Below are 20,232 nucleotides of genomic sequence, written 5' to 3' on the forward strand. Positions count from 1 at the left end.
AGCAGCTAATTGTAGACCACTTCGTCTTAAGGAAGTTAACTGGAGGCGAGAGTCCACTGTTTGACCTTGACCCTTTCTCTCCTTCCCTCTTGCTATCTCTAGTTTCAATGATGAAAGACATTAAAACATGTTAAGGTATTTCATTGCAGAAGTACAGTGTTGTGACATAGGTGGGACAAATTATTTTACTATGGTACCTCCCAAAAATATTTTACCATTATAAATAAAAATACATAAAACAATCAAACCATGATTCAAGTATAGGCACTAAATACTTGTATGCACAAGCACCATATCCACCATTTAAAAAGTAATGGAATATTGTAAAATGTGTAAGTCATCTTTACTATTAAACATTTTATTATTACATTACAGTTTGACACAGCTGTAAATGTAGAACCTTAGTTATTTATACCATTAATGAAAGAGTTATCACCCAGAGGTGAGATGGATACCACTGCTCTTTTGTGAAGCTGACATGGCACATGTAATTGAGCTGCCCTTCAGAGATGACTTTGTGCAGAACTTTATAAATGACAAATCCAAAAGATTAAACAGCTGTGTGAACTGACACAAAAAGATTAAATAAAACCTGACATGCAGATCTATGACAAATTGAATGGTTTGGTGAGGAAAACGGTGATATACATTTTTTATTTTCAACAGTTTGTCTTTTAAGACTATTCACTATTTACATAACATCCAAACTCTTTAGCCACCATAGATTTTGTCAAATACTTTCAGAAAGTTGGTACAAAAGCCTAATAATTTAAACAGGTTCAAATTAAAATTGAAAGAATATTGAGAAAAAAACTAACACATGATTTGTACCGGATTAAAAAATATTTACATATTTTATTTTGGTTGATTTGCATTTCAAAATACAAGGTTTAAATGGATAATGTTCAAGACCCTCATGTCAGCTTCCAAACTGTCCTGTCTAGATATATTTGTGTTATTTATCCTCCTTCGTTTCTCCATTCATTTGAAATATGTCTCATCACAACAAGACATTTTAGGTGAGACAAGTTACACTGCTAGAGTAGTCTTGTTAAATATGCATTAGTCTTGTTGACATCTATCTTCGCTATAAAGTTGGCTAATACTTAGGCACACCATTTTCAAGACGCCATGATTACATGGTTCACATTTCCCCTGGCTGCCACATGACAGGGTTTCAACAGTGGGAATTTTGAGGTTTTCTTGTCATGCCGCCAAATATTAAGGATGAGCTTTTAAAATACTAACCATCTGACAATCGCTACTGCACAACTAATTATAATTGGTGAAACAGTATTTTATATGTAATTATTGTAATAACTGTTGACCTACTCAAATTGATATGTTTGACAACATTGATTTTATAAAAAATATATTAAGACCACACTTCCTCAAATTAAATAGATGGTAAAGAGAAAGCCAAAGATACATTTCAGACCTTAATATAAAGACTAAACTATACTGTACTATGAGAAACTTTACAACTAGAGGTTTTGGATTGTTTCTAAGTTCTCGTTAGTCTCTCATACATGCATCAGAATTTACCGTTGTAACGTGAGCTTATAAGAAAACATCAACCCTGAGTTATAGTCTAATTTGGGATGTGTGTCACATGTAATGGCAGAACTCCAGTAAAGCTCGGCCACCTTGGCCTCACTTTGAAAGTTATACATGAAAGGCCAAAACGGATATTGGCTCATCTCAGGCCAGATATTCCAGGCCAAATAGCTCACTGGTAATTCAATTATGTCATTTAGTAGTGGCATTTGAGCAGTATCAATGTCAGTAAAAAAGTAGTCTGTACTTAACTATAATGAGGTTCGTGCTTGTGTAATAACGTTGATTGCTGACAAGCAGCTGTTAACTGCTCATAGCAAGACTTAGAAATGCGTATGAGAAATAGATATGAAGACAGGTTTGTGAGGAGGAATCTATTTTCACACCATCTGAAAAGTTAGGTTATAAATTTAGAATTTGAATATAATTTTAAATGTAAATGCAATGACAATACATTTTGGATGGTTTTGATTGTCAATTGTTATTTAGTTATGATTATAATAATAATACATTTTATTATATGGGCCTTTCTTGCACACAAAGCACTACAGTACAGTAAAAAGTAAAGGTTGCAATATTAGTTGCCTAGTAATGTTAGCTATCTAGATACTCACATGACTCACAGGTTGAATAGCCATAGTGGCTAACTGACTATTTTAAATTGATCTAATTCGTATTTTATTAAAAATAAGGAAATGTGGAAGAGAATGCATATTATGTTACATTTTACATTTAGCAGACGCTCTTCTCCAGAGCGACTTACAGTAAGTACAGGGACATTCCCCCGGAGGCAAGTAGGGTGAAGTGCCTTGCCCAAGGACACAACTTTATTTGGCACTGTGGGGAATCGATCCAGCAACCTTCTGATTACCAGCCCGACTCCCTCACCGCTCAGCCATCTGACTCCCATTATGTCTGTTTAACTAGAACTAGCAACAAAACTGTTAACCTAACAGTCTTAATACTGTACATTCCACAGACACTGTACTAGTTTAATTGTTTTTTTAGAAAAGCCTGGATTATTCTTCATCTATATGATGAATTTGAGTCATTGTATCTGTATATTTTGTATCCCTTGCAGTCACTAAAGGACCCACTTTTTCAAACATATTTTACTGAAACAAACATCTTTAAACTTATCTATCAGCTATAGCACCTATAAACAAGCCACAGTAGCTTTAACAAACTCACTTTCTTATAAATACTATATTCAGGATCATGGAAGAAATGTTTCATAGGCTACAAGGGCCTTGTGTTTTCAAACTTAATTTGGATGCAGACATTTTTTATGTGCTTTACCTACCTGTATAAACAAATTTCTATGTACACAGTTGTCCAACGTTAAACAACATTTCAACCTCCTATAACAAATAAACAAGCCATGTCGTTTTGTACATTGTTCATTTTATTTTCCAAACCCCACAATGTAAACCATATTTTATGATACATAGCGATGTTTTGGCACAGTGTCTTGTATAGGTTAGTATCTATTCCGCTTCTTTTGCCTGATTGTAAAAAAGAAAACAGTTATTGTATTTAATTTGACAAATAGTCTAACAAAACACTGTAATGCATTTTTTTCTTGTCTGAACCCTTGGTGTGACATCAGCAGGTCTTTACCTTTCCAGAGTCACGACTCTTGGTTCTGAGCTTGTTGACCTGAGACTCAGCGATGTCGGCACGCTCCTCAGCCTCCTCTAGCTCATGCTGAACCTTCCTGAACTTGGACATGTGAGAGTTGGATTGCTCCTCCTGGGATCAATTCATTAAAAATAATATTTCTTAAAAACTTTGTAAATGTGCTTGCTGCAGTGATCATTAAGACATTAAGAAAAATACCATTGGTAAAGCCATAGATATATACACCAAAAGCTAGGAAACCTTTATTTTGCATAAGCAAGGGTCAAATAAGTTATTAGACTTACCGCCTCCTCAGCCTGTCTCTTGTAAGCCTTCACTTTAAGCTGCAGCTTATCCACCAGGTCCTGAAGTCTGGTTACATTCTTCTTATCCTCCTCAGTCTGAAGTAAAAAAGTAATTAATTGTTTGTGTTCACACAAATGCTGATTATTTTATAAAGAGTGTAATGAGTATGTTGTTACCTGGTACGTCAGCTCCTTGACTCTACGTTCATACTTGCGGACTCCCTTGACTGCATCTACACCTCTCCTCTGTTCAGCCTCAACTTCAGTCTCCAGCTCACGCACCTGGGTGGAGATTATGAGCTCATGGTGAATCCATCACTTCCATGGAAAAACGTCCTTATTAACAGCATTATGCCAGGAAAAAAGGGCGTAAACATATTTTACCTTTCTCAAGGCAACAGGGATTATTTTTACTTTTGCAAACTCACCCTGGACTCCAGTTTCTGGAGCTGCTTCTTGCCACCCTTCATGGCTAGGTTCTCTGCCTCATCCAGACGGTGCTGCAGGTCCTTGACTGTCACTTCAAGATTCTTCTTCATCCTCTCAAGGTGAGAGCTGGTGTCCTGCTCCTTCTTCAGCTCTTCTGCCATCATGGCAGCCTGCAACAACAGAATACCTTCAACAGTTATACCTTCATCAAGATGGCGCCGACGAAGGCAGCCACGGTAGCTAGGTGCGCTCTGTTTTGTCTTGTTTTGTCTTATAATTCAGTGTTCTGCCAAGATTTCCAGGGTTCTCTAACAAGAGAAGAACTTCTAAACATCAGGACTACAACTCCTGTGGATTTATTTCCCACTTTTCTGCTTCCAGCGGCAGAATTAGTGGGAATTATAGTCAAAGCTGCCCTCGGCTTTGTCCTAGCAGTGAACTCCTGTAATATTTGTATTTTACTCCTGTAATATTTGTATTTTACTCCTGTAATATTTGTATTTTATATTGTATTTTATATTGTAAATTGGCAACTTATATTTTACTTATTGTATATTTTATTTTAATTGTATCCCACTTAGTATTGCTAGTTTATGTCTCCTTAGTATAGTTAGACCACATATTTAAATGTAAGATTCCTATATGTTTACTGTATGCACCTTCCTGCCAAAGCAAGTTCCTTGTCTGTGCAAACTTTCATGGCAAATAAATCCCATTCTGATTCTGATTCTGATTCTGATACCGCTTGGTTGAACTGAGGAACTGTACGTACACAGAGTATATTGTACCAGGTTATATGAACAAAAATAATTTCACGGTACAGCATTATATCATCTAGATCTTGTACGAATGGTATGACCCATCAAATTGTTATTAAACCTTGTGAGAAGTGCAGTGTATAAATCAGCGTATAAATCAGAACCATCTAACAAGTTTCTGCATTCTACTTAGATGGATCAGTGGGGGTTGACACTAGAATTGTGGACACATACGTTATGAAGCACTAGGACATCGATACAGGGTGGGCTAATGTAGGTAAGTAAAGTAGTGACTGATAGTGACTGTACTGTGATACTTTGTTAGCCAGACTCACATCAGTGATGGCCTTCTTGGCCTTGTCCTCAGCATTTCTGGACTCCTGGACAATGTCGTCAACCTCTCCCTGCACCTGAACCAGGTCAGTCTCAAGCTTCTTCTTGGTGTTCAACAGGCTGGTGTTCTGAAAGAGAGTACACATGGATATAGCAAAAACTAAGCCTTTGCTGTGAATGTTATTTAACTTTGTGTCTATGTGTGGCTCTCGTCCATACCTGGGAATGCAGCAGTCCCACTCTCTCACTGGCGTCCACCAGCTCCTGCTCAGCCACTTTGCGGCCTCTCTCTGTCTGCTCCAGACCCACTCTCAGCTCCTCAATCTCAGCCACCATCAGACCGTTTCTACGTTCCACCATTGCAGCCTGTTCCTTCATGTCTTCTGCAGCCCTGACGGCATCATCCAGGTGCAACTGGGCATCCTAGAAACAGCAGTGTAGAAAAGAATGAGAAGATGCTGCTGTGCACAGTATTTCTGAACCCGTCCTCTACTGCTTCAGCAGTACTGTTTGTACTGGAAGGTGTACTGATCTTTGTAAGAATGATATTATGAATTGCCTTTCTATATACATGAACCTATGTTTTCCAAACCAAAACAAATATGATCTGAGATGGATATTTGAGCCTATATTTTAATTTTGAGTCTAGATCTGCAGTGATGGTCTGAAGTCGGTAATAATGTAATTCACTGCAGTCTACTTATCACTATGGCCAACAATCACAGTACCTTGAGCTGCGCCTGAACGTTCCTCAGCTGCTTCTGGGACTCAGCAGCCTGGCGGTTTGCATGGCTCAGCTGGATCTCCATCTCATTCAGGTCTCCCTCCATCTTCTTCTTTATTCTCAGAGCATCATTCCTGCTGCGGACCTCAGAGTCCAGAGTGCTCTGCATGGAGTCCAGCACTCTCTGGCTGTTCCTCTTGATCTGCTCCATCTCCTCATCCTTCTCTGCCAGCTTTCTGTCCACCTCACCCTTGATCTGGTTCAGCTCCAGCTGCACACGCAGAATCTTGGATTCCTCATGCTCCAGGGTTCCCTGAGTAAATGAACGTTTTTTTTAATGTAATTGTTAGTTGTGGTAATCCTTAGAATTTTTATAATTTCCACTTCATTCTAGAAATTGTGGAGAGTTTGTACCTCAGCCTCCTCCAGAGCCGTCTGGATCTCAGACTTCTCTGTCTCCACTGTCTTCCTGGCCTTCTCCAGCTCATGGATGCTCTTGCCAGTCTCTCCGATCTGCTCGGTCAGGTCAGAGATCTCCTCTGTGATTTGAAACAGAAGCTCGGTCAATTAGCAAGCTTAGTCTACTGGATCCAACACAAGTTCAACAGGAAACTGTTTTCCCCCAGTTGATAGTTCTGTAAATCAACTAATCCACAGTATAATGAGATGGTGAAATCATTCTCTCTTTTCAACAATACAAAAGCACCACACACTGCATTTATCTCACGTTGCAAATTCTTGTTCTCTCTCTTCAGAGTCTCCAGCTGGTCAAGAGCCTCCTCATAGGAGTTCTTCATCTTGAAGAGCTCTGTGCTGAGAGAGCGAGCCTCCTTCTGAGCTCCCTCCAGCTCAGCCTGGCCCTCCTCATACTTCTGCTTCCACTCTGCAAGAACCTAGGAGGAAATACAGACAACATGTAGCATTTAACAATTAATGTCAACATTTAAACAATGGGTTAGGTTCAAGGCACAAAAGCAGGTAGTGAGGATGACAAATGTTTTTAAGCTCTAATTGCTGATTTTGGTCCATCTATATTCCACACTTACAATTACATCAACATTTAGAACTGGCACTTGATTTTTCACCTTGTCAAAGTTCCTCTGCTTCTTATCCAGGTTGGCAGCCAGGCCATTGGCTCTCTCAACATCAATCATGAGGTCCTCCACCTCTCCCTGCAGCCTTTGCTTGGTCTTCTCCAGAGATGCACATTTGGAGTTGGTGGCCTCAATGGTCTCCTCAGCTTCCTGAAGACGCTGAGCCAGCTTCTTCCTGTTGACACAAAAAGTATTGCAATGGTGTTCTGTCTTGAGAGCAAACTTGGGGTGGTTGACAGTAACTTTATATTGGGGTACTATGAATTACTATCAACGTTCTATATTACTAGCTTATTGAAGACAATTAAATGTTTTGGACTTACTTGGCTTCCTCCAGCTCCTCTGTCCTCTGGATGGCATCAGTTTCATACTTGGTCCTCCACTGAGCCACCTCAGAGTTAGCCTTGGACATGCCACGTTGCAGTTCTGCCTTGGCCTCCTGCTCCTCCTCAAACTGTTCCCTCAGCAGATCACAGTCGTGGCGAGCAGATTGAACTCCATGGGCCAGTGCGTTCTTAGCCTGAGAGGAAAATAATAGGAGATGTGGGTGATGTAGTAAGGGACCAAAAAAGAGTATTCGCAAACCACTGTACTGTAAAACTGTCATAGTTGGTCAACATAGGTATTCTTTATTTTTTTTACCTTGACCTCCTCCTCAACATGCCTCTTGAGCTCTTCAATCTGCTGGGTGTAGGCCTGCTTGCCTCTGGTCAGCTGGGACACCAGGGCTTCCTTCTCCTCCAGCTGGCGACCAAACTCACCTGTGGGGAGTTGATGAAAGCTCAGTTTTCTTAAGAGTATCCCAACGACTTAGTACCAAACTCACCTTCAGGGAATTGAGGAAGCTCTTCCTTAGGTCTGTTTCTTTATTATACTTGTTTTGGTTATTTTCAATATACACCTTTTGGAACATATTTCTGCATGTAGGTCTTTGAACTCACTAAATATGTTGCATAAATGTTTTTACCATTCTCAGTGAGGAGTCTGGCTCTCTGTGCACCGATGTCATTGACCTGGCGAACGTTCTCATCGTTCTTGGTCTTGAGCTCACTGAGCTGGTCCTCAAAGGTACGGCACATCTTCTCCAGATTTCCCTGTGGAATAAACACGATGCATCACTTAGATACTTTAGTTTTTTTTTTACTGTTTTGGTGTTTTTTTTACACAAGTGTAAACCAACATGCCCAATTGAAGTTCTTGAATCCTTAAATTGTTCAAATTTAGTAAATTATGAAAAAATGTGCCTTTATAATTATTAGGGAATTTGGAATCGTTAAAGTTTTACATTAATTCAATCTTTCTGTTTTGGTTTATTTGTATCACTGACCTTAGCCTTAGCAACTGCCTCCATGTTGGAGGAGAGGTCATCAATCTCCATCTTGAATTCACTCTTTTCTTTCTCCAGCTTCTGTTTGACGCGCTGCAGGTTGTCGATCTGCTCTCCCAGCTCTGCCACACTGTCAGCCTGCTTCTTCCTCAGGGCTGAGGCTGTGGACTCATGCTGCAGGGTGGACTCCTCCAGGTCACGTCTCAGTTTCTGGAACTCAGCCTCTCGCTTCTTGTTCATCTCAATCTGAGCAGCTGTGGCGCCTCCAGCCTCCTCCAGCCTCTCACTGATCTCCTCGAGTTCCCTGGATAGATCGGCCCTCTGCTTCTCGACCTTGGCCCTGGCAGCACGTTCAGCCTCAATCTCCTCCTCCAGCTCCTCAATACGAGCCTACAGTAGATATCAAATATTTAGCATCAAAGTCTCAAAATTGTGGCCCACATATGAGAGTAAAAGGACTAAATAGACAAGGTGGATGTTAAACATAAACAAGTCCAATATCAGCAAGGCATAAAAAAGAAATGTTACTTGTTTATTAAGGACAAGCACACCTGGAGCTCCTTGATCTTCTTCTGCAGCTGGGCACCCAGAGACTGCTCATCCTCAATCTTGCTGAGGAGCTGGCTGGTCTCAAAGTCCTTCCTATAGTGAACACATTAATCCACATCAGGTTTGGGTTTTGTGTCATTGAGTGGAGATTAAATTGTAAAGCACATCCATAAGTTTTCTGTTAATACTTGTGTTGCCGTCTGTCATGGTGCAAAAAGTGGGTCACAATGACCGGAAGTCGGCACAAGGGTTAAGTATTTAAAAACAAAAGCCTTGTTATCCCTAATGATTAACATATTCAATTAAGTCATCTATAAGTAATCTGATTAGTATAATTAGACACAAAACTCAGTTTCATAGGTCTTTATTATTGCATTACTCCAAGGAGAGTAATATGAATAATAAATGTGAAATGCATGACCTATAGATGGGTTTGAATATTGGACATCAAAATTATTATATTGAAGTAGAAATTAAATGTAATGATTGCTGGAGTAAATGAAATCAATGTAATGTCAAGAATGTCTCTAATAAATATACAATACTTACTTCTTGATTTTTTCATCAGACTGCTGCTTGTCGTTTTCCAGGTCCATGATGGACTCCTGGGCCAGTTTCAGGTCTCCCTCCAGCTTTCTCTTGCCTCTCTCAAGGTCCATACGGAGCTTCTTCTCTTGCTCCAGAGAACCTTCAAGCTAAGAGCCAACACACATTTCTCATACTTAAGCTTTTATGTTTACAGCTATCTATTCATAACATGTTATATTAGTCAGTTGTCTTTCTGAATCCCCCCCAAAAAAATATGATATGAGATTAAATTAAATACCAATAGAGGCAAAGTTGGATAAAACCCCAAATTCTGCACGAAAACATGACTTTACTCACGTCATCAACTTGCTGTTCCAGCTTAGTCTTGGCCTTGGTCAGAGTGTTGACTTTGTCTTCCTCTGCCTGCAGGTCATCCAGTGTCTGCTGGTGGGCCTCTTGCAGGGCTTTCTTCTCCTTGGTCAGCTTGGCAACACTCTCATCTTGAGATGCCATCTCCTCAGTCAGGTTTTTAACCTGGACAAGACAAAGTTAGTTCAAGACAAAATTATTGTTTGGTGTTTTCTGAACAAACTACTGCTTGGATATTGGTGAGATGTTGATACCTTGTTCTCTGTGGCATGTTTCTCCTTCTCCACTTTGGCCAGGGTAAGCTCCAGATCATCAATGTCCTTCTTCAGTTCAGAGCACTCATCCTCCAGCTTCCTCTTCTTGGCTGTCAGCTCAGCATTAATCTCCTCTTCATCCTCAAGCCTTTCTGTTGTCTCTTTGAGTTTGGCTTCCAGCTGGATCTTGCTCTTGATCAGGCCCTCACATCTTTCCTCAGCATCATTCAGACCTTCTGCTTCCTGAGAATAACAGAGGTTAATTAATGTTCAATTTAGTGTGTTTGTGTGTGTGCATGTGTGTGCCTCACTCACAGATGCAACTTGGAGAGCCAAGTCATTCTTCTCCTGCAGGAGGGACACCATCTTCTCCTCAAGCTCCTTCTTGCGAGCCTCAGCCTTGACAAGAGCAACTTTACATTTCTCATAGTCTTCCTTCATGTTGGCCAGCTCCTTCTCAGTCTCAGCACTTTGCAGGAGAGGTTTGATCTTGTAGTAAACCTTCATCCATGGCCAGTGTTTCACATTCATGAATGAGCGGATGTTGTACTGGATGGTGTAGACAGACTCTCTGATGATAAGAGATAAACACAGTAAGTGTTTAGCTCAATACAAATTAAGCAATGTAAAGTCATTACCCTAACCCATTCCTACATGTAAAGTCTATCATTCCATCAAGCCCAAGTTATCCATCATTCCAAAATTACAAGTTGACATCATTATTCTAACAATAGCTTCAAAGTAGAACAAAATGTATCTTGAATCCATATTTTTCCTTTTATCATCTCCATCTCACCTCCTCTCCGTCATCTTGACATACTCCCTTCTCATCAGGTATCCACGGGCAAGAGCTTGCGTCATGGTTACCAAAGCAGCAAGCTTTTCATCTCTCATCTCCTCAAGGACACCAAGCAGACCAGCTTTGAAGAACACCTGAAACGGAGGTACGATACAAAACTTAAATAAACAACATAAACACTTCTGGTGTTAACATATTGCTATCTAAGTAATCAAATAACTGCCAATGAAATGACTTGCTGAGGATTTATAACACATTTTTCATATGTATTATTACAGTAAGATTGCTGGATTGTTCTCAAAAACATTTAACTCAATTTTGAATGTCTACCAGGTAAATTAGATATTTAACAATCTCTATATGTCACAAACATGAGTTCCCAGTATCTCATAATCAATAGTGTACAGTGTGTTACCTTGGTGTGTCCAAACTTGTATTCATCATGGTTCACATCAATTGACCCAAGCAGCTTCTCAGAAGCCTTCTTGTTATCCATGAACTGGCCTTCAGGGATGACACTGGCATTCAATACCTTGTATCTGTAAAGATAGAAAATGTATTTCTCAACATGTCTGCTTATTTACAGAAACTACATCCGAAGTGTCTGTGTTTACTATTACCTCTGCTTAAAGTCAGCATAGATGATTCTGCTGGGGAAACCCTTTGTGCAGATCCTAATACCCTCCAGCACACCATTACACCTCAGCTGGTGGATAACCAGGAAGTTCTCCATCAAACCTGGATGAAACATTAAGGGTCAGCATTTTACGTTGTGGATTATAATTGTTGAAAGAATAATCAAATAGATGTTTCATCATTTCATGTTTAAAGTAATAATGACTTAATAGAAATAATACGTAAACCAATAATGTACCTGGAGTCTTTGACTCATTGGGGATCAGACAACGCACAAAATGAGGGTGGGTGCTCCTCAAGTTGGTCATCAGCTTTCCCAAGTTCTCCTGTAAGGTTGTTATAAAGCATTGTTACTCTCAGATATTATTCATAAGAAAGCTAAAATGCTCACTAATATTAAAGTACAATCACAGCATGAAACTATCCCAAATCATGTAAAAGAAAACCTCACTCACTCTAAACTGAGAGGACACAGTCTGCATTGAACCTCCCTTCTTCTTGCCTCCTTTCTTTGTGGTATCTGTCAAAGGAGTGGCAGGAGTTAGACAGCATTATAAATTAAATGTCTTGTTGCTTGAACAATACTGTTAATTTATTAACAAATCATGTTAATATGTTCATGTATAAATCTGTGTTGGTAATCTAATTTAACCATACTAACCCTCAGGTGGAGCAGCAACATAGAGCGTGGCCAACAGTTTGGTTGAGGACTTTCCATACAGCAGAAGCACAGAGTCGTTCAGGGGATCCTTGTTCTTGTCCAGCCAGCCTGTGACATTGTAGTCCACTGTACCTGCATAGTGGACCAGGGAGAAGTGGGCCTCGGCCTTGCCCTTTGCTGGTTTAGGCTTCTCAAATGCTATGTTCTTGCCAAGATGCTGGTCATACAGCTTGTTCTTGAAGGAAGTGTCTGAAGCCTTGGGGAACATGCACTCCTCTTCAAGGATGGAGAAAATGCCCATTGGCTGTGTAGAAATATACATTGATCAGTCAAAAATACTGTGTATAAGAGTGAGCTGAAACGGCATCATTGAATATAATCACAAATAGCATTGTGATATGATAAGAAAATGTCAGTTTATTCATACTGTATCTGCATGTATGAATAACCTTGTATCCTTGCCAGGTATGAAACATTCACAGACACCTCACCTTCTCAATAAGCTCAATGCAGGCAGCCAAGTCCATGCCAAAGTCAATGAAAGCCCAGATAATGCCCTCCTTCTTGTACTCCTCTTGCTCCAGGACAAACATGGTGTGGTTGAAGAACTGTTGCAGTTTCTCATTGGTGAAGTTGATGCACAGCTGCTCCATGCTGTTGTACTGTAGTTTTACAAAGTTTGGCAGAACTTTATTGAGCGATCCCACCATAATGTATGTATTTGTTACTTTATCTGCACAATTTATGTTCCTGTTAATCAAATATTTAGAATGTATTTTTGACTTTTGAATGTATTTCTAATAATTGTTCAAATATTGCCATAATGCCAAATCTCAAACTCACGTCAAATATCTCAAAACCAGCAATGTCAAGCACACCGATGTAGAAGTTCCTTGGCTGCTTGGTGTCCAACATCTGGTTGATGCGGACCACCATCCACAAGAACATCCTCTCATAGATGGACTTGGCAAGAGCACTCACTGAATTGGTTACCTGTGTAAGAATGTTGGTTCCACTTAAACATTGATTTCATTTTATGAATAGTTTTTTACCTGTTATAATTGAAAACACTCTGCTAATATTACAATCAAGCTTTATTTCTAACAGCATGTCAGTAAAAAAATAGCTCTGATGTTTTTTAAAGTCTTACCTGAGGCACCGTCTGACCCTTGGTCACATACTCATTGCCGACCTTCACTCTGGGGTAGCACAGGGCTTTCAGCATTTCAGCTGAGTTCAGACCCAGAAGGTAACCGATTTTATCAGCCACTGGGGAGAGAAAGGAGCAATGAGCATCAGAGTGCAATGTTTATCAAAGGAATATTGTTACGTGAAAGCTCTTTAGAACATTGATACAAATACTTTGGCTTACCATCTGTGCCATCTGGCTCAGCCTGCTCTTCACGCTGCTTCTGCTTGAAGTGCATGTTGCCATGGTGCATGACAGCACCGGTAAACTTGTAGATGCTCATTTTCTCTTCAGCGGTGAAGCCCAAGACGTCAATAGCATCCTAGATGTGGAAAGAACGTTTACAATGAACCACCAATTCGTCATGATTTTCAAGTTGAACCCTTTTAGTGACTTACATCTGTGGCATCAAGCTCGACTGTGTCATCAATACTGGCCACAGTGATCTGACCCTGGCTGATCATGGGATAGTCATAGGGATTGGTGGTGATGAGCGACATTTCTGTGGAGACAAAACTCAAATGATTATCACCCACAGCATGTGTACATTTTATGTAAAAGGCTGAACCCTCAATGAGTGGACAAAGTAGTTAATGTCCTTCAGAATCCCTGCCGTGCCTCACCAACAAGCTCAGGTTTGTGGTTGGTCATCATTTGGTAGAAGATGTGGTAGCCTCTCTCATCAGGCAGCTGGAAACTTACTCTGGACTTCTCCAGCAGGTCTGTGAGAAACATGGTTGAAAGGATAGAGAAAAATTAGAACAATTTGAATCTCAAGTGAATGGACACCAACAGTTATTTAAAGGATCAATTGGGAAATAATCCAAACCAACTTACAGGTCTCAATGTCAGCACTTGCCAGTTTCCCATTCATGTGGAAGTGAATCCTAATGAATTTACCCTGAAAGAGTCCATAGAGAGGGCTTTTTCAACGTGTCCCATTGATTTATAAGTTAATGTAAAATGTGAAAATGTGAATACTTTCCCTCCAAACTTACAAAGCGGGATGAGTTGTCATTCCTCACTGTCTTGGCATTACCGTAGGACTCCAGTAGAGGGTTAGCCGCAATAATCTGATCCTCAAGGGAACCCTGAAGGGAAACAAACCAGTTGGTAATTTAGAGTTATCACCAATATTCCAAAATAATTATCTTGTCACTTTAATCATTTACTCCTGAAATGCTTCCCCTAGACTAGGTCTAACCATGTTTCTATTTTATCTATGAACACCTTTAGTTTAATATGTTTGGTCAGAGTTAACACAGTACCCCCCACTTAAAGTGCAAATGTCATGAATCCTTAACCTTTTAAGTTGCTATATAAGTAACATACTAACAGTCTTATTAATGATATGCTGTATGTAAAACTATGACAGGACTGCTGTCGAGAATGACAACATATTTTGAAGATATAAACTATATTTTAATTACCGTAAACAAATGGAGTCTTTTTGTTTTCAAATGTGGGGGGACAGATTTTTTCAATAACTGATGATGCAGCCAGTGACCATAATTTTTTAATAAAAAAATGGGAGGATATATTTACAGTTTTCATGTAAAATGAAACATACGCCCTTGAACTGTACCATGGAGGGGTGGGGGCCTGAAAACAATGATGGGTCAACAATTGATGGCATGCACTTTATATGGTGTATATAAATTCATACCTGCATTTTGCCGGGTATTACTTCCTTCTTCCCTCCAGAAACAGCAATTGTGGCAAAGTACTGGATGACACGTTTGGTGTTTACAGTCTTTCCAGCACCGGATTCTCCACTAGTTTATAAGATGATAAAAAATATAATTTAGTGTGCATGAACTAAATTAAGTATGGTCAAGCTTCTTGAGTCATTAATCACAACCATTTTCATATTTGTATATATATATATATACATAAAATATACACTCAGTTAAAGTCTTAAACTTACGTGATTAGGACTGACTGGTTCTCCTTATCTGAAAGTCAATTGACAAATAAATGTATCAGAAGTGATACAGGTAGCAATTAAGAATCCATCCATCTATATTTGAATTCAGCCATCCTTCAGTAGAGTCCATACCAGTTAACATGAACTGATAGGCGTTGTCAGAGACGGAGAAGATATGGGGTGGAGCCTCCATGCGCTTCTTCCCTCTGTAGGCGTTGACCACATCCATGTCATACACAGGGAGCCACTTGTAGGGGTTCACCGTGGCACAGAAGAGCCCAGAGTAGGTCTGCATATGAGCAGAGAGTAAAGGGAAATATTGCTATTAGAGTTTAAATTTAAGTATACATTTTCTGAGGGTGTGATTTGCTTCCTTAAGGTGGCTCATGTGTATGTGTAGTTTTCTTACGTAGATCATCCATGCGGCATAACGCTCTTTGAGGTTATACAGGACAGTAGCTTCACTGAGGTAGGTCATCATGGCCATGTCCTCAATCTTGTCATATTTAGGAGGGTTCATCTGCAAGACTTCCTCTTCTTTGAAGGTTTTAACCTGAAAGATGATGTCAATTACATGCATTAAGCCTACTCTAATTGAATAATGTATACTTTTGTCAAGTGAATTTCAATCATATTTCATAGTTTTTGTATGTTTTTAAACAGCTTAAATGTGTCTGTAACTGTGGCTGCAAAATATCGATGTACAGAAACAAGTCCACCAAATTGTTTTTTCATTAGTATTCCTAAGTATCCTCTTACCTCCTCAGTGATAAGGATTTTCACATCACACTTCCCGGCATCTCTTTTAACAACCAGACCCTTGAGGTACAACTCCTTGACATCAGGCACATAGCAGGCATTCTTAGAATCAAATGGTGCAGCCTGGGCCTCAATCCTCTCCTTCTCAGGTTTACGAAGGTAAATGGCGGCCGCGCCATATTGGGCCATCTCAGCGTCCGTACTCATGGTGCCGGCTTACTGGGGAAAAAACATATCACTGTTATGAAATCTATTCCTTCTTTTTTGAAAAGATGTGCCCTTTCTCATTATTCATAATTGTCCTGTGGGGCTGAAAGTTTACATGATAAATGCATTTACTGTTTATTACTGTAAAGTAAGTAGGCCTCAGAAGCCTACAAAAGGTGTAAAATAAATATAAAAATATAATAACATAATAACATTTAATACAATTACAGTAGTAGATATACTTATGGTGCTTTGGCTTTGAGCAGTATACATGTATGTAGCATCAAACTATGTCTCACCTGTTTTCCCCTCCCAGATGAAATTGACTCTTAGTTGGTGCTGTAAAATATGTTTGTTTAGAGTTTTTTGAGAAATGTATATAGAAATAACATAACCAGAAAATATACAACATTTACATGTCATTGCTATACCTCCCATCACATTTGCGTGTTACATAGTAGGGATGCACTTCAATGATTGGTCAACACCTTAATCCAATATTCCTATAACAAAATTGGCTGATGCCGATATTTTGATATTTAAATTACTGTTTCATATAATTGATTAAGAAAAAATGAATACCCCATTCAGATATAGGAAAAATGATCACATATGGTATACACATTTGATGGACACATTGACCCGTGAATTAAGAAAACGTAGCCTATTGTAGACATATGATAAGCAGGGTGCCTTTTCAAACATCACAATTGGTCACAAGTAATCGGCCATTTTCTTTACAGTCAGCTGATATAAACATTTTGTTTGGGGCGGGCCAATACCTATTGGTAATGGAAAATGAATCGGTGCATCCCTGCTACACAACAAACATGATTTACTGTAAATGCAATATGTCATTCAAGAACAAGAACATACTTTTCATCAACCAATATCTTATAGTAAACAAAAGTTTGTCATCCCAAAATAGTATTTCAGTTATGGGACAAAACGTATTGTATCACATTGTCTTGTCTGTCTTTTCATTCAAAACTTAATCGTACATGTTTGTCCATGATAGTTGAATTTTTTTTCTTGTATATGGGCAAGGCAAACAATTACATTTACATTTAGACATTGAACAGACGCTCTTATCCAGAGCGACTAACAGTACATTCCCTCGAGAAAAGTAGGGTGAAGTGCCTTGCCCAAGGACACAACATCATTTTGCATGGCCGGGAATCAATCCAGCACCCTTCTGATTACCAGCCCGAATCCCTAACCGCTGAGCCACCTGACTCCCTATTACAAATCTGCTTACCTCGTAATCACAAAGTGTGATGAGTTTTATCCATGTGTCTGAGCTCAATAAAAAGGATGTGAAAATAACAAGTATCTTACCCCACAGGTGGAAGTTATCTGTCTGTGGATGCTGCTCTGTGGGACTCCTTATATCTAGTCGAGAGTGATTAGCAAGCAGTAGCTAATTGTGGACTACTCTCCTAAAGGAAATGGATTAGAGACGAGTCTAGAGTTTGACTTGCACCCCATCCCTCCCTCCCCCTCATTCTCTCTATGTCTCTTTTGCATGATACAGGACATTTCTGGATTTATTACACATTGCTTTCCCTTTTCTTCATTTTTTAATAATGTATAAAAAGGCCTAAATTTGATTTTTATTAAGGACAGTACACATTCAAGGTTGTAATGAGTACAGTACTAGATCCAACAGGATTTTAGGCAAGCAATTTTATTTTTTATTTTATTTTTGCTTGTTGTGCAGTTTGCACAACTTTTGACCAACTTGCTAAACTTGTGAAAATGAAAACTGTGTTTCATTCTATATCTTTAGAATAGGTTCACCAGAAAAGGAAAACACTTTTTTACTGAACATTGGATGTATTATTTCAAATCCAACGTGAAGAGAATAGAGATAAAATGTATTATTACCCACATACAGGAGTGAACTGTATGGATTTTATAATAAAGACACTGGCATTTGTCCAGTCTGGTTTCTAGTATCCTAATCCAATTCCGTCCACTGAAATGTAAAACCTATTTATTTTGGATAATAAATTATTGGATGACATGATCAACTGATTTACAAGATTAATTATGAATCCAGAGACAACGTGTTAAGATTGGCGCTGGTAGCTTGGACCAATAAACTTGTCATATCCCCTACGTTGAATTCCAATTTGGGATTTGGTGTGTCAGATGCAATATCAGGCCAGTAAGTTACTTTGGCATGCCTCCTTTGAAAGGCCAGAGAAGGTTTTGGCTTGGCAGACCTTCAGGGCTATTTATCTGACTAGCAACTTTATCGTGGTATCAATGTCCAAAGTATGAATGGGATATGTTGTGGGGGAACAGACATACATGGTCAGATTGCTTTCTTGCCCACCACTGAACATCATCATGTTGCAAAACAGCTTGACACGACAAGAAACATACATTCAGCAGTGCCACTTGAGATGTATCATGTCAGAAAAGCCTTATATGCTTGTCAATAATAACCCTGACCTTTGAAGTGAGATTATTTCTGTTGATGGTAAGAATGATAGGAATTAGAGAAACATTAATAGGCCCCTATGTTCATATAAATATTTATATGTTACATGTAAATGTATTTAATATGTATTTGGGACTACTACTAACTGAAGCAACAGTCATGGAAAAGTTGTGTTGTGTTCATTTTCATAGACCCGCTATCCTTCAAATTATATAAATTCAGTGCACGCACACAAACACACACATGCACAGACACAATCCCACACATCCACAAACACACATGATGAGCCATAAATAATTTGTCAGGGGAATCCCTATCAGCAAACTGACTCCCAGACAGTTTAGGTTAAAAGGTTACTCAACAGTTTGTTAAGGCTGGCTGAATTCCAGGCTCCAGTTTCCTGTTCCAGGCGTCTATACAATATCTCAGTTATGACAGTTAAATTCAATTACAGATTGAAGTAATAACTCCAAAGACGTAGGCTATAGCTGGCTGCAGTTGTAGATGAGAATTGGTAGCCTAATCACAGAACGTCATACTTTATATTGCTATTCTGCTATTATCATTGTCTTTCACATTTCTAAGACTTGTGTTTAGCAAACACTGTGGGAAAGTACACTTTTGTTTACCTATTTCAGTCGGACAAAACCAATAATTTATGAAGAATGGCTCATGGCGTGGCCTAAGAGGGACCACTTAAAACGCCGAGGCCTGACTGATGCTGTCGACCAGACAATACTGAATGTAGGCGACTGTGGTGAAGTTGGTTTGAATATCGATATTCAACAGATATTCAGACGCCCAGTATTGTGTTTTTTTAACCGGGGTACTATCGGCCGCTTAGAATGCTTTTCGGTGCCTAAACAACGCATATTTAAGGATCATCAACAAATTACAAATGTCAACAGTCAATTTCAACAACATGAACTATGAACATCAAAATTATGTTCAAGTAGGCCTATTCAAGATGTGTGCATGCTGCACAGCCTTTAGTAGCATATCATTTTCATCTCAGGTTATTAACAATTAATTTTGTATTCAAATTACATTTTCAAACTTCGATAGCTAGCTTAGGTAGGCTAATATGATCTATTTACCTCAAATTACTTTGAGAATGTTCACTGACTATTCAGTTCACTGTATGTTACACAGCTTTGAGTTTGTCCATTTCAATCTCACATTATTTTCAACGAATTTTGGATACTTTTATTTGCACACTCCTGAGAGCAGCGCATATAGCTACAAATACAGTGCTAACTTGCAGCGCTAGAGTGGGAGATGATGAATAAATTGTATACATTTATTAATAAATGAAACGTCATGGAGATCTGAAGCAATTATGTGGTTGCTTGCTAACGGCTTTCTAGAAAGCGGACATAAAAAAGCAAGTTTTACCTAATTTAACGTTACACCATGAGCAGCTTTGATGCAACTGATGAGTCAAATAAAAATGCATATACGATAAGATGATTAGGCCTATTAGTTTTGTGATTTTTGGGGGGGCAATTATCTTTGTAAATGATCTTGCTGAGGGTGTATCTAATATGATTGTACATGCAAATATATTTTGTGTAACCTTTTGCTGGGGACACACCACAGGATAATCGGGCCGATTTCGGCCCTTCCGACAATCAGGTAAACTTGATGGTTCCGCAGATTTTATCAGATGTTCCCTTGGTGTGAGGTGTGTTAAGAGTGACCACACACTGTAGGAGCAAAACGGCTACATCTAGGATTTTTGGTCATCATGTTTGTGGT

General features: G+C 39.2%; 1 protein-coding gene across 1 annotated transcript; it reads right to left on the reverse strand.

The window, feature by feature from the left end:
• Positions 1–2,944: 2,944 nt before the first annotated feature.
• On the reverse strand, positions 2,945–17,390 carry LOC124472655 (myosin heavy chain, fast skeletal muscle-like). The gene is made up of 41 exons (XM_047027638.1): positions 17,364–17,390; positions 16,325–16,364; positions 15,819–16,037; positions 15,469–15,612; positions 15,192–15,348; positions 15,060–15,087; positions 14,799–14,907; positions 14,131–14,223; positions 13,970–14,033; positions 13,756–13,854; positions 13,531–13,634; positions 13,316–13,454; positions 13,094–13,212; positions 12,787–12,936; positions 12,435–12,605; positions 11,944–12,247; positions 11,738–11,802; positions 11,521–11,608; positions 11,267–11,384; positions 11,062–11,185; positions 10,644–10,780; positions 10,163–10,418; positions 9,848–10,090; positions 9,582–9,758; positions 9,246–9,391; positions 8,699–8,789; positions 8,148–8,537; positions 7,788–7,914; positions 7,463–7,581; positions 7,144–7,340; positions 6,812–6,995; positions 6,454–6,619; positions 6,141–6,265; positions 5,731–6,039; positions 5,222–5,425; positions 5,005–5,130; positions 3,911–4,081; positions 3,660–3,764; positions 3,483–3,578; positions 3,178–3,309; positions 2,945–3,062 (listed from the first exon to the last, which is right to left on the reverse strand). The coding sequence occupies exons 3-41, from the start codon at positions 16,023–16,025 to the stop codon at positions 3,045–3,047; spliced, it is 5,802 nt and encodes a 1,933-aa protein (XP_046883594.1). The 5' UTR covers positions 16,026–16,037; positions 16,325–16,364; positions 17,364–17,390; the 3' UTR covers positions 2,945–3,044.
• Positions 17,391–20,232: the final 2,842 nt, after the last annotated feature.

This window comes from Hypomesus transpacificus, chromosome 10, assembly GCF_021917145.1.
Source record: "Hypomesus transpacificus isolate Combined female chromosome 10, fHypTra1, whole genome shotgun sequence".
Taxonomy (NCBI): domain Eukaryota; kingdom Metazoa; phylum Chordata; class Actinopteri; order Osmeriformes; family Osmeridae; genus Hypomesus; species Hypomesus transpacificus.